Raw genomic sequence first — 13846 nt, 5'->3', positions numbered from 1 at the left:
GTTGTCCCAAGACACAGCCAAAAGCCCCATCTAATATAGAGAGATAGAGTAGCAGTGGTCTACCAGGTTCTGGCAGGACCATGACTGGCTGTGTGGACAAATATTCTTTGATTCTGTCAAAAGCTTTCTGGTAGTCTTCAGTCCAACTGGATGTGGCATCCTTCTTTAACATTTTGAAAATCAGCTCACATATCATAGTAGATTGTGCTATGAAGCGGCTGATGTAATTAAGACGTCCCAAGAAGCTCATCATGTCTTTCTTGTTCTTTGGAGGTGACAAATCCTGGATATCCTTGACCTTTGATGGGTCTAGCTCAATTCCTCGGCGGCTGACGATGAATCCTAACATCTTTCCTGCGGGGACCCCGAAGGCACATTTTGCGGGATTTAATTTCAAATTGTATCTCCGAAGCCGATCAAAGAATTTTCTCAAGTCTTCTGTACTCTTCTTGGATTTGATAATGACGTCATTCACATATACCTCTATCTCTTTGTGTATCATGTCGTAGAAAATAGTTGTCATGGCCCTCATATAAGTGGCCCCAACATTCTTCAGACCAAACAACATCATTTTATAGCAGTACACCCCCCTTGGTATGATAAAAGCTATCTTTTCAGCATCTTCTTCATCCATCCAGATCTGATGATATCATGCGAAGTAATCCACAAAGGATTGGAGTTCATGCTTGGCTCAATTGTCGATCAATATGTGTATGTTGGTAACGGGAAATTATCTTTGGGATTTGCTTTGTTTAGGTCCCGATAATCGATGCATACTCTGACTTTCCCATCCTTCTTCGAAACTGGCACGATGTTAGCCAACCAAGTTGGATATTCAACCACTCAGAGAACCTTAGATTGGATCTGCTTGGTGACTTCTACTTTCATTTTCAACCTTATATCTCTCTTGAACTTTCTGAGCTTCTGCTTTACCGGCGTACACATTGGGTTGGTAGGGAGTTTATGAGCTACTATGGACGTGCTCAAACTGGTCATATCATCATAGGACCATGCAAAGATATCCTCATATTCCTTCAAGAAATGAGTGTATTCTTCTTTGTCTAATGGTGACAGATGAATGCTTACACGTGTTTCCTTGACTGTTTCAGAGTCTCCTAGATTAACTGTTTCAGTCTCATCCAAATTGGACTTAGGCTTGTTTTCAAAGTTTTCCACTTCTCTGACAATTTCCTCGGGCATTATATCCTCTTCCAGATCCTCTGAATCATTATCCTTATGTTGCATTGTTTCATTACATGTCACAGTCGGAGGTTCATTGGGATAGGTAATAATAATGTTGTAGAGAAAAAAAATGTAAAGAGTAATAATAAATAATAAAACAACAATGCATTTAAATAAATCTTGAAAACATCAAGCAGGTACGGCTCGATGACCCGAGCAATTATTTCAAATTAAACATGCTTAAAACAAAATACTGAAAATGTCTTAAATGCTCATAAAAATTACTTTTAAAATGAATGAGGCTAATTGCCAGGCTACCCAAGAACTCGATGGGCCCTTGATGGTGCAGCAGTCCAGTTCTTGAGAACAACTCCCTTCTCCACAGTCTGAATAATGAGGGCTTCATCCTCCTCCTCCTCCTCCTCCTCAACTATCGCACTGCAATCCATGTCTTCATCATCCAAAAATAGATTCCTTATACCGACTAGAACTTCATCTTCTTCGGACTCCCACATCATGTCATCTTGATGAAATGACTGGCTCAAATGTGGTATTGGTTGCTCTAGAAGGGAATAAAGACCACGCCATGGTGGCGACCAATTCTGATACTCGTACCAGGTGTATTCATACCCAAGCCCAAAGGTTGTGTCGTAACGCTTTAGATGTATTAGTTTGGTGATCCCTTGGAGATTCTCACCGAGACCTTTGCCAGGCTCATACCCTGTCCATGCCAATATGCCTTCTATCTTACTACTCCATCATTTGTCCTTTTCAATTGCGTTGACGCGCTCGATGCGATGGTATGTTTCTCCACCCAACTTCCTTCTATTCTCAATGACCGGAACAGTTTGACTGGTGTAAATGGCATTACTTTCGTCCCCATGGATGATCACTTCCTGATGGTTCCACTTAAACTTCACGACCTGATGTAGAGTAGAAGCTACGGCCCCAACGACATATATCCAAGGTCATCCCAACAATAAGTTGTAGGTAACAGATATGTCCAACACTTGAAACTCAACATCAAACCTGTTTGGGCCTATCTGTAGGTTGAGGTTGGTCTCCCCAATTATGGCCCTTTGAGACCCATCAAATGCTTTCACATTCATACTTCCTGCTCGTATCTCGTGCAGGCCATTACCCAATCTTTTCAGAGTAGTTAGTGGGCATATGTTAAGACTCGAACCGCCATCTATCAGGACTTTGGCAATGAACTTATCCTCAAATTTCACTGTGATATGCAGTGCCCTATTGTGACTCAGCCCTTCTGGTGGTAGCTCGTCTTCATGAAAAGTGATCTTGTGGCTTTCCATCACTTGTCTTACCATATTGGCGATATCTCCACTGGTAATTTTGTTGGGTACATAAGCCTCATTCAACACTTTCATCAATGCGTTCCTGTGTGCCTCAGAATTCTGCAATAATGATAGAATGGATATCTGAGCAGGGGTTTTGTTCAAATGATCAACCACCGAATATTCCCTTGCTTGCACCTTTCTCCAAAGATCATCCGGGCCGGTTTCAATGATGGGCTTCCCGAAATTGGCTTCTTTACTTGTTCCCCCAAATGCTCGGGCGTGTAAACCCTACCAATTCTGGTCATACCTTGTGTTGCACTAGTTTCTTCCATTTTCCCCTTTCCTTTCCTTCTTGGTTCTGCAACATAATCCCATGGTATAGCATTAGGCTTATAAGACGGTGTAGGTGATACCATCACGGTGAAGGGTGTTGTTACTTCAACCTTAAACGGAGTTGGTGCAGCTACCTAAACTTCAATTGGTGCCTGAGTTTGTACCATGATAGGTGTGAGAGTGGCCGGAGATGTTTTAGGATTATCCCCTTCTCGAATGAGTCCAATTGACCCCTCTGAGTCCCATTCTTCATTGGTCTCTATCATGTTTACCCTTCCGCCCCTATGATTCGGGAGAGGATTGTTACGGACATTGGGTGCAACCTTCTTTGACTATATGACTTTGGTGTCAATTAATGACTGAATCTTACCCTTCAAAGTACGACACTAGTCAATTGTATGACCTTTTCATACCTGAGTGATAGGCAAATGTCTTATTTATATTGACCCATTGAGAGGAATTTTCCATGGCGATGGCGGGAATGGGAGTGATATAACCGGCAACCTTCAGTCTCTCATAAAGTTAGTCAATAGGTTCAGCGATTGGGGTGTATTGTCTGGGTGGTCTGTGGTCAAAATTTGGTCTAGGTTTTTGGTAGTTTTGGCGGGCAGGTAGTGAGTGGTGGTATGCGGGTTGGGTGTTATAGGTATGGTATGTGGTGGCAGGTTGTTGGTATCTGGGAGGTGAAGGCTGATATGTGGGTGGAGGTATTTGGTATGTGAGAGGAGACTTCGGCCTTTGGGCTACCAATATTTCACCTACTTCTTTCTTCCTGGAGATTCCTCCTGACTGTAGGGCCTTATTTGTGGCTTGGAGTGCTTCAAAATTTGTCACCATTCCGCTTTTTATCCCTTCTTCTATTCTCTCCCCCAACTTGATGATACTAGAAAATTTATGGTTTTCAATAACCATCAATCTTTTGTAGTATTGCGGATCCTGAGCTCTGACGAAGAACTTATTCATCTGTTCTTCTTCTAGTGCTGGCCTTACTTTTGCAGCTTCAGACCTCCACCGAGTAGCATACTCGCAGAAAGTTTCTGTTGGCTTCTTGTTGAGATTTTGAATGTAGAAAACATTTGGTGCATTTTTTGTATTAAACCTGAAACGATCCATGAAATCTGATGCCATGCTTACCCAATTAACCCATTTCTTTAGGTTCTGACTGATGTACCAAGACATGGCGTCTCCAGTGAGGCTTCTCATGAATAGTTTCATGTGGATTCTTTCATCCCTGCCAACTCCTACATGCTTGCCACAATATGTTCTCAAGTGCACCTTCGGATCACTAGTTCTGTCGAACATTTCTAACTTAGGAGGTTTGTAACCCTCTGGCAGTTCTACATCTGGCTGAATACACAAATCTTCATAATTCAAACTCTCAATGCCTTTGCCTTATTCGACATTTTGAACCCTACCGGTAAGTTTCTTGAGTTCCTCTACGATGTTCTTGATGAGCAGGGCCTTCTCGGTGGATTCGGGTATGTATAGGGTCTGTTGTGGGGTGTGGGGTAAGGTTTACACATATATGAGATTGCTTTGGTAGACTCCGGGAATCTGGGCGTAATGGTGGTCATTGGTTGAGTTGCGGGTCAGGAGTAGGTTGTGGTCCATTCTGAGGAGTGTGGTATGTTATAGTTTGTGGGTACTGGGTCGGATGATGATGATGCCGCGGAGGAGTTGGTTCTGGTGGAGGATTTGGATTTTGGGGAGGCATGACGTATTGATGAAGTGCGGGAGGATTTTGCGGGTGCTGGTTTTGTGTGTTTTGAGGAGGTGTTGAGTTTTCGGCATTTTGTTGGTTGATGTCAGGAACATTCAGGGTAGGGGAAAGTTTGCCAAGTTACGGACCTGCTCAATTTCCCCTTGTAACTCTAGTATCGTTTGCTCTAATCGTAAAACTAAGTCGTTCTGTGTCAGAGTACTCCGACTATCCGAAGTCTCAACATTCTCTACATGTGTAGCATTGTCTTTCCTGATACCGCCCAGATCATCCATCTTAACCTTTCCTTTGTTCTTAGAATCACTTGGAGGAGGAGGAGGAGGAGGACCTCTAGATCTGGTATGATATGCCGATTATGCCAGTATGCACAAACCAACCTTAGGGGATGTAAATAAACAAAGAAAAGAAGAAAAAAAAAAGGTAAACAAGTCAGTAAAGAGTATTAAAAGGATATTTACGATATTTAAACACGTATTGCGGAATTCGCATCCTAATTTGGGGACCTTATTGTGCCCGAGGTAGGCCTAGCGACATATAGCTTTGGAGAAAACTCAATGCTGATAACTATATCATTTCATTATTATGATAAATAGACCAAATCTCTACTAAAACGACAATAATTATAACGAGTCACTTGTGGCATTTGCCTTATTACAATCAAATTCTAAAACGAATCTAGAAAACATCATTCTTAATCTCCTTGGTCCTAGAGGGACCTTTTCCAAGCTTGGCCTTCTTAGCCCCGTCAATCAGATTCCCAAGGTCGCGCATGTCAAACAGCAGATACGCCTTTGCTAGATGTCCTCCTTTATTGCCCTCTGTGTTCTGACAATCCGAGACCCTTTTCCTCATCTTTTCCTCAAGTTCCATCAAACCTTGCTCCAAATACTCCAACCTTTCTGTTGATTTAGTAGCGATTCCCCTCCATTCATTGGTTGTTTCTATGTCCACTTTATGTTGTTCCAAATTCCTGAACTCAGATTCAAAGACCCTTTTGTGCAACCTCCTGTATTTTACTTGTGCTTCAGCAGCGTCGTCTATAACCCTATTTCTTAAATCAACCCCTGTCTTGACCTTTCATGCTATGTCATCGACCAACCATGATGGGTAGAAGTACACGTGGCCGGCATGATACCTGTCTGGCTCGATGGTATCTTTCTCCTCAATAATCTTTTGATGCCACATGTGCTGTGCCTCGCACTTGAATGGAATGACATTCCCTTGGAAATCTGCTTTGTAATGAACCATTTTGGAAACTTGTGGTATAACCTGTTTTCTCCTAGCTTGCCTCATGACTCTGATAGGAGCATAATGATAGATTCCCCTTAATCTAATTAGCACTAGATGAGGAACATCTCTTGAACATCCAATGTACCTTGTCATCAGTCAAATTGCTAAAGAAATGTACCCAGCTCAATGCGTTTCCTGGTTGTGCAAACCTGTCTGGGATAAAAGTCATTCTTTTCGGATGATGAAAAGCTATGTGGTCATTCCATGGTCTCTGAGGAAATTCTTGACGGTATTGTCCCCTTTGAAGATGTTCCAATAGCCATATTTGCAGTAATAAATTGCAACCCTCAAATTGCCTATATCCTTTCTTGCAACGGTTCAAGGCTCGGTATATCTTTTTGATACGATCATTGGGACAATAGTGTAAGTCTGTCCCTCAATTCCTTCCATTAGGGTCTTAGTAATCATAGCTAAGAGAGTGTGAATCATTTCTCCTTGTATTGGGAATACCAGCATCCCCATAAAACAGACAATGAACACAAAAACCATGCGATGAGTCCAACCCAAGGAGGTGATAGCAAATTCATCATGATAAAGGCGGTAGGACTTGCTGTGCCTATAAAGCTCGTAAAGGAAGTCGAAAGGTATGTAAGATTTCTTCAGACAGACTAACTCATCATTCTTCCTGAAACCCATCATTTTTAGAAAACCTCGAGAAGTGCGATTTTCCAGTACCAATAGACCAAGGTTATCCCAGGGAAGCCCAGCAAAGCCTCCTATTTTCTCTAGAAGGGGAGTCATTTCTATGTCACCAAAACGGAAGACGACCCTCTTCTCATCCCAGAACATATTAGCGGCCTCGATCAGTACATTGTTTGGCTGAATGTCCAACAAAGAAAGTAGATTTCCAAGAACTCTTTTCATATGGTTTTTGTCGCTTGGCGAGAGATTTTCCCACCAGTATAGCAGCAAAGGTGGGATGCTTCGAACCATGCCGAACCTGGGGACTTCGTGCCTCATTTATGCAAAAATTAGCCCTTTCCCTTTCCGGATTCGACTATTTACACATTAATGATTAGCGTATTGGCACGTTTTCTCCAAATAATGCACATATCATGATTGTACCCATTAGGATTTAAGGTAATCCCGGCGGGCTTTGGACAAGGCTTGTTTTAGAGAGTTATTACGCGGACAAGTTGTTTTAGACATGATGCATACACAGTTAATATTAGAGTGGGGGTTTCTAGAAGAGTCTAGACCGGTACCCTTAAGTGGAAAACTTGAGAGGGAAAGGAACAAAATCGTCGATTGCACCGCTGATCGACTAGTTTTACTGCAAATAAGCCTTTCCAAATTTAAAAGGGTAATACAGGAAGAGCGCGGACACTCATCAAGTGCCTCTATGTTATTAATTATGTACGAGTGGAATATAATGTAGAGCATGCTTTATGCAACGATAAAACAACACGTTGTCAAGTATTTTGCATGATAAAATCGATAAATGTAGTATTTAATAAATGTAAAGACAGAAAAGAAAGGAAAAACAGGGAAGAAGTTAGTTCGAATAATATATAAAAAAAAATTGTAATAAAGCAATAAAGGGGTAAGGATTGGAAAAGTCATGATATGACAAAATTTAAAAAGTTGGAGTCAGTGAAATGAATATTGTAACTAGATTAAGCGAAGAGTTGCATGTAAGTTCATATAAAAGGGGAAATAGGGAAGGGGGTGTGTATGTAGCAATAAAAGGGAGAATGGGAGCGAAATGTTCAATTATCAGCAAAATAATAAAGACACGCTTATTGAGAGAGCCTAATTCATATAGACCAAGTTCGCAATGGTAAGAGCCTAAAAATATCCCCAACAGAGTCGCCATGCTGTCGCGCCCTATTTTCCTTTCTCGCAAAAATCGGGCTTCGACATCGTGACAAATCTTTTAAAAGGAAGGGGTGTTAAAAGAGAGAGTCGCCACCTAATGATTTTTAAGGTGCGTTAGGGCACCTATTTTTCAAATAACCCTGGTTTAACCAGTTGCGTCACTAAAGATAGGGTGAGGGCTCAAATTACCTTGAGGAGAAGGTGTTAGGCACTCCTTGAGGTCCACAACGGTGGGTCCCGGCCGAACTCTAGTTATATGAATTAGTCTAAGATAAGGGAAGCAATTTGGACAAATAAAGTAATTGACTTTAAACAAAGGTTGGGGGAGGGGGGGGTCCTAAGTTGTTTAGCCTAAAGGATCACCCCGTGCAACATAAATAATACTTCGTAACTCCCTCAAGATGGGGTGTTACTCATATTATTCAGCGAGCACAAACTATCATCTCTTGCTACCCGATTACTATCTTTAAGTTATTTACCTAAAGCGCAGTAGTCAATTCTAAGTTGTACTCTACGTGTGCACTACCCGTCCCATGCCTATGGTCCAGGAGGCATTTGTCCTCTATTTCAGGGTGGATCTAGACTTAAACTTAGGTTGCTCAAAAGGGAAAATACTAGGCGACAGGCAAAACATTTAGGACTTTCACATATAACCAAATAAGGGTTCAAGTTAACCTCCGCAACTAGACAACAAATGCACGACAAACTGATTAACATTGATAGATTGCAGATTTTAATAAGTTTGCAGAAACCAATAGGCAGGATCTCTATGTGATGCTGAATTCAATATCGTATATGTGGTGGTGCTGTCCCAAGTTAACTGATTTACAGATTATGGGAGAGGGGGTTATGAAACCTATAGTCATGATTTCTAGTGACTATACAGTTTAGGAGTATTTGGTATTACACGCTGATTATTGAGACTGCAGGTTATAAGTTAATCAACCTATAGACATGATCTCTAGGTGATTTACGCAGTAGGGACAATAAACCTATTGGAAATGCTCAAAATTACTTATACCTCCTAATAATCGCGTGGATAACAGCGTTTGAAGGGCGAGTAGTGAGGTCCTATAGTCATGATTTCTAGAGACTGGCGATTGGGACTGATTCTCATATATTTAGCTCCTATAGGCATGCTTTCTAAAGGTTGACAGTTTGAGCTGATTTTATACATATTTAGCTCCTATAGGCATGCTTTCTAGATGTACAGTATGATGCAATAGCGAATTTAAGTAATTAAAATCCTACATGCATGATATCTAATAATCGGACAGAAGTAGACATAAGAGCACATAAGACATTTAGTCAAACGATCATGCTTTTGAGTAATGTGCAGGTATTAAGCAAGTAAAGTGAAGTGTGTGATTTCCTATAGGCATGGTTTCTAAGTCGTCGAAGCAGATATTATACATCCTATAGGCATGCTTTCTAGTGAATAACTGAGCAGTCATGCAAAGTGCTCACTTCCTATGGATATGTTGTTTATAACCACGCAAAAGAAGACATAACGTCTGAATAAAAACAAGTAGGGCATGTGTGTGCTTCTCCTAATATCATGATTTCTATAGGGCTCATGTAATCGAACAACACGTATAGCAAGCATATTATCAAGTCCTATAGTCATGTTATCTACCCATGGCATGTAGATATAGAATTCTACCCATTCCCTTCTCACTAACACCCTAATTGTTTATACAAAGTAATATTACAGACCTAGATTAACAAGTAAAATAGTAGCAAGAGCCTCGAGAATTGGCTCCGAGCAGTGCTTGCACCGAAGAAGGTTGTTCAACAATTTAGAGAGCAGTTAAGAGAAAAACTAGAAAGAACAAAGTCCATAGTAGCAAAAACCCAAAATTTCTGGCCTTGACTTTCAGCCGGCCAGGAACCAGAATATAGAATAAGAGTTTTTAGAGAATAAAGAGCCATAACTTCAGTTTTTTGTAAACCTTCACGATTTAAGTCTGTCCCAAAAGGGGAATGGGGAGGGGTTTATATAGTAGTAGAAATTAACATCCAAATAAGGAAAATCATCAATCAAGCACGAGAAAGGAAAGAATCATCACATGCAATCAAATCAGTAAGGAAAAGCGAAAAATCACAAAACCTAATTTTAGGGAAAGTGTAAATTTGGCAGAAATCTAAAATAAATAAAAGGTAAAAATCACATGTTGCATAAAATAAGATGAACATAGACAGAAATACCTTTTAAAATCAAAGAATCGAACCAGTTTTGGTTCAATTTAAAAGAATCTGAAACCCTAATTTTAGGGTGAGTAGGAATCACAAAAATACACAGAGATTCATACCAAGAATAAACATTAGGAGGAGGGGAACTGAACCAGCTTTGATTCGAAGTTGATGATACGCTTTCCATGCTTAGGCAAGCGGTATATTGAAGGTTCCTGTACCAAGGGGGAGTCGAATATGTCAAGAAGTAATCGTTTAAACCCATGTCCGGTGGGATTAGGAGAGAAAATTGAGGGGAACGACGGTTAAGGTCTGAAAGATGAGAGATGAGAGATGAGAGATAAGAGATTAGAGATGAGGGGTTTCAAGGGTGGTGGGCGGTGAGGAGTGGTTAGGGTTAGGGGCGTTAGGTTAATTAAAAAGGGAAGGGGTAATATGGATTGTTGATCTCGGAGATCAACGACCACAATTAGTCAGGGGTTCTAGGCTGGGTTGGTTAATTGGTTGGGTCGGGAGGTTAATTGGTTTGGCCTCAAAGGTTATTGGGCTGGGATTGGGTAGTTTTAGGTCCGAAAATAGGTTAAACATTAGGCTATTATTTAAATATCGAGTATTTTATCAATAAGTAATTTATAAAAGTAATTAATAAATATAAAAAAGATCATTTGTGCATGAAAATGATTAAAAACAATTATTTAACATTATAAAAATATAAAATATTATTTTCTGCATAAATAATGTAATTATACATGGATATGGGCTATTGTTGCAAAATGTGCAATTTGGCCCTAAAAATGCAAATGTAATTACAACAAATGCCTCTGAAAATATTTAAAATCTCATATTGGTATAAATGATAAGTTTATAAGATTAAATCATCATAAAAAAAATTTGTAGGGTAATTATTGGATATTTATATAATAAAAATGCAGAAATAAATTGATTTAAAGTCTTTAAAAGTTATGGACAATTATGAAAAAGTACTATATATATATATATATATATATATATATATATATGAGGGAAAAATCTGGTATCAAACAACTATAATGCTACGGGGAAAAGACAACCAGGTTTTTTGTGGAGTTCACCTAGTAGGAGTTTAAACTCATGGCAGCAAAATAATCTTAGACCCTAGGGTTAAGGACCGCCAGGTTTTTCAGAACCAGCAGAGGTAGCAATACCATCCACAACAAACAAATCAATCTAGTGTGGAAGATCTCATGACCTCATTCATCAACAAAATAGATGAAAACCAAGAGACTTAGGGCATGACTATTCGGAATTTAGAAAGGCAAATGGGACAAATTACAAATTTGTTATCTGAGAGGGCTCCTGGGACTCTACCCCCTGACATTGAAAAGAACGCAAAGGAAACAATGAAAGCTTTATCTCTGAGAAGTGGCAAAACATTGGTTGACCCAATGGTTAAGGCTAAACCTGAGGTGGTGAATAAGCAGATTGAGACACCGGAAGAGAAACAGATTGAAGAGCAGCAATGCGAGAGTGGCGGGGTACAAAAGGAGATTGAAGAAAGTTGACATATGTCAGCTCTACCATTCCCTCAAAAGATGAAGCGAGAAAAACTTGATAAATATTTTGGGCAGTTCTTGGATATGCTCAAGAAACTTTATGTGAACATTCCCTTCACAGAGGTACTCACTCAGATGCCTGCTTATGCAAAGTTCTTGAAGGAAATCCTGTCTAGTAAGAGAAAATTAGAGAAGACAACAGTGGTCAAGCTGAATGCCCAATGTAGTGCCATATTGCAATATAAACCTCCACCAAAATTGTGGGGACCCAGGAAGCTTCACCATACCATGCTCGTTGGGGAGTGAGAAATTCGACAAGGCCCTCTGTGATTCATGTGCGTCTATTAATATAATTCCTCTATTTGTATTCAGGAAACTGGAAGGTGAACTTAGAGTGATCAAACCAATACCAGTGTCCCTACAACTGGCTGACCAGACCATTATTTTGCTTGAGGGAATCATTGAGGATATTCTAGAATATGTGGACAAGTTTGTGTTCCCCGTAGACTTTATTGTGGTAGATATGGAGGTGAACAAGGAGGTGCCTCAAATTCTAGGGAGGCTATTTTTATGTACAGGTAGATCTATCCTTGATATCTACGAGGGGAAGCTTATGTTCAGGGTAGGCAATGAAAACGTGGTGTTCTAGATGAAGAGGATGATGAAATACCCCAGTGATGAGGCGTCCACCTACTCGTGTTTTAAGCTAGATGTTGTTGGAAAATTGGCTGAAAAATACAAGTTTGACAAGCTTGTGGGGGATACTCTAAAGGGGTGTATTACTTAGTCTAGCACAATGGAGGATGAAGATCCTGAAATAAAGAATGAGGCTAAAGCTCTTGAAACTAAGGATCAAGTGGTTGATGTGGAGGAACTAAGTAAGGAGGCTTCTAAGCCTAATGTGGAATTGAAAGTCCTCCCCACTCACTTGAAATATGCTTTTCTTGAAACTAACAATTTTCCTGTTATTATTTCTGTTGACTTGACAGGTACACGTGAGCAAAAGCTGGCGAAGCTACTGAAAATGCACAAGAAGGCCGTTGGGTGGAGTATAGCTGAAATTCAAGGAATCAGTCCAACCATTTGCATGCACAAAAATTTGTTGGAAGAAAATAGCAAGATAGTGGTGTAGCCCCAACGCAAGTTGAAAAACAATTTGGAGGAGGTAGTACACAAGGAGATCATCAAATTGCTAGATGAGGGAGTGATTTTCCCCATCTCTGATAGCCAGTAGATTATTCCAATGCAAGTTGTACCTAAGAAAGTGGGTGACAATGGGGAAGGATGAAGAAAATGAATTAATCCCCACAAGAACAGTCACTGGGTGGAGAATGTGCATTGATTATAGAAAGTTGAATGATGCAACAAGTAAAGACCACTTCCCACTTCCCTTTATTGATCAAATGCTTGAGAAAGTGGATGGACATGGATGTTATTGCTTCTTGGATGGGTACTCATGGTACAATAAGATACCCATTGCCCTAGAAGATGTTGAGAAGACTACATTCACTTGCCCGTCAGATATTTTTGCTTACTTGAGGATGCCATTTGGGTTGTGTAATGCACCTTCCACTTTTCAGAGGTGCATGATGTCTATATTCTTTAATCTAAACGGGAAGTGTCTAGAGGTATTCATGGATGATTTCACCCTCTTTGGTGATGAGTGGTGATGACTTTGAGGATCGCTTGAAGAATTTGGAGCTTGTGCTTGAACATTGTGAAGCCACTCACTTGGTTCTTAACTGGGAGAAGTGCCACATCATGGTGAAAGAGGGAATTGTCCTTGGCCACTTCATAGTTGACTTGAGCATCATTCAACGTCCTACTTGCATAGTAGATGGGCCTAAACATCTTGTCTTTTCTTTTCCCCAGAACTGCCCCCACTGCTACATCACTAGCATCACATATTATCTCAAATGGCTGGCTCCAATCAGGTGTCATCATAATAGAAGCACTCACAAGCTTTTCCTTTATCAATTCAAATGCGCTTAAGCACTCAACAGTGAAAACAATATTGACATCTTTAACTGGACATGCTAGCGAAAGAACCAATCTAACACCTTTCGCTTGACATCATAGAAGCACCCTCTTGGGACATGCTAGCGAAAGATGTCACATTTGAATTTATAAAGGAAAAGCTTGTGAGTGCTTCTATTATGGTGATACCTGATTGGAGCCATCCATTTGAGATAATGTGTGATGCTAGTGATGTAGCAGTGGGGGCAGTTCTGGGGCAAAGAAAAGACAAGATGTTTAGGCCCATCTACTATGCAAGCAAGACGTTGAATGATGCTCAAGTCAACTATGCCACTACTGAGACAGATTCTTTGCTATGATCTTTGCTTTTGACAAGTTTAGATCATATCTGGTGGGGAGTAAAGTGATTGTGCACACTGATCAATGCGGTAATTGTTGTTGCTCCAAGAGTTTGACTTGGAGATGAAGGATAGGAAGGCCATAGAAAATCAAGTCGCAGATCA

General features: G+C 40.4%; 1 protein-coding gene across 1 annotated transcript; it reads left to right on the top strand.

Annotated features, from left to right (window-relative positions):
• Positions 1-11378: 11378 nt before the first annotated feature.
• Positions 11379-12153, top strand: LOC104084547 (uncharacterized). The gene is made up of 3 exons (XM_009588470.1): positions 11379-11668; positions 11739-11907; positions 12016-12153. Exons 1-3 carry the CDS (start codon positions 11379-11381, stop codon positions 12151-12153), a joined length of 597 nt encoding a protein of 198 aa, XP_009586765.1.
• The last annotated feature ends 1693 nt before the right edge of the window (positions 12154-13846 follow it).

This window comes from Nicotiana tomentosiformis, chromosome 3 (assembly GCF_000390325.3).
Source record: "Nicotiana tomentosiformis chromosome 3, ASM39032v3, whole genome shotgun sequence".
Classification (NCBI taxonomy): domain Eukaryota; kingdom Viridiplantae; phylum Streptophyta; class Magnoliopsida; order Solanales; family Solanaceae; genus Nicotiana; species Nicotiana tomentosiformis.
The sequence above is the reverse complement of the archived record's forward strand: the minus strand, read 5'-3'. Positions and strand labels throughout refer to the sequence as shown.

Excerpts from the sequence above, each read along its gene's own strand:
- LOC104084547 (XM_009588470.1), top strand. The coding sequence starts at position 11,379 with ATGTCAGCTCTACCATTCCCTCAAAAGATGAAGCGAGAAAAACTTGAT. Across the intron at positions 11,669-11,738 it reads CATACCATGCTCGTTGGGGA|GAAACTGGAAGGTGAACTTA; the intron begins GTGAGAAATTCG and ends ATTTGTATTCAG. Across the intron at positions 11,908-12,015 it reads ATATGGAGGTGAACAAGGAG|ATGAAGAGGATGATGAAATA; the intron begins GTGCCTCAAATT and ends GTGGTGTTCTAG.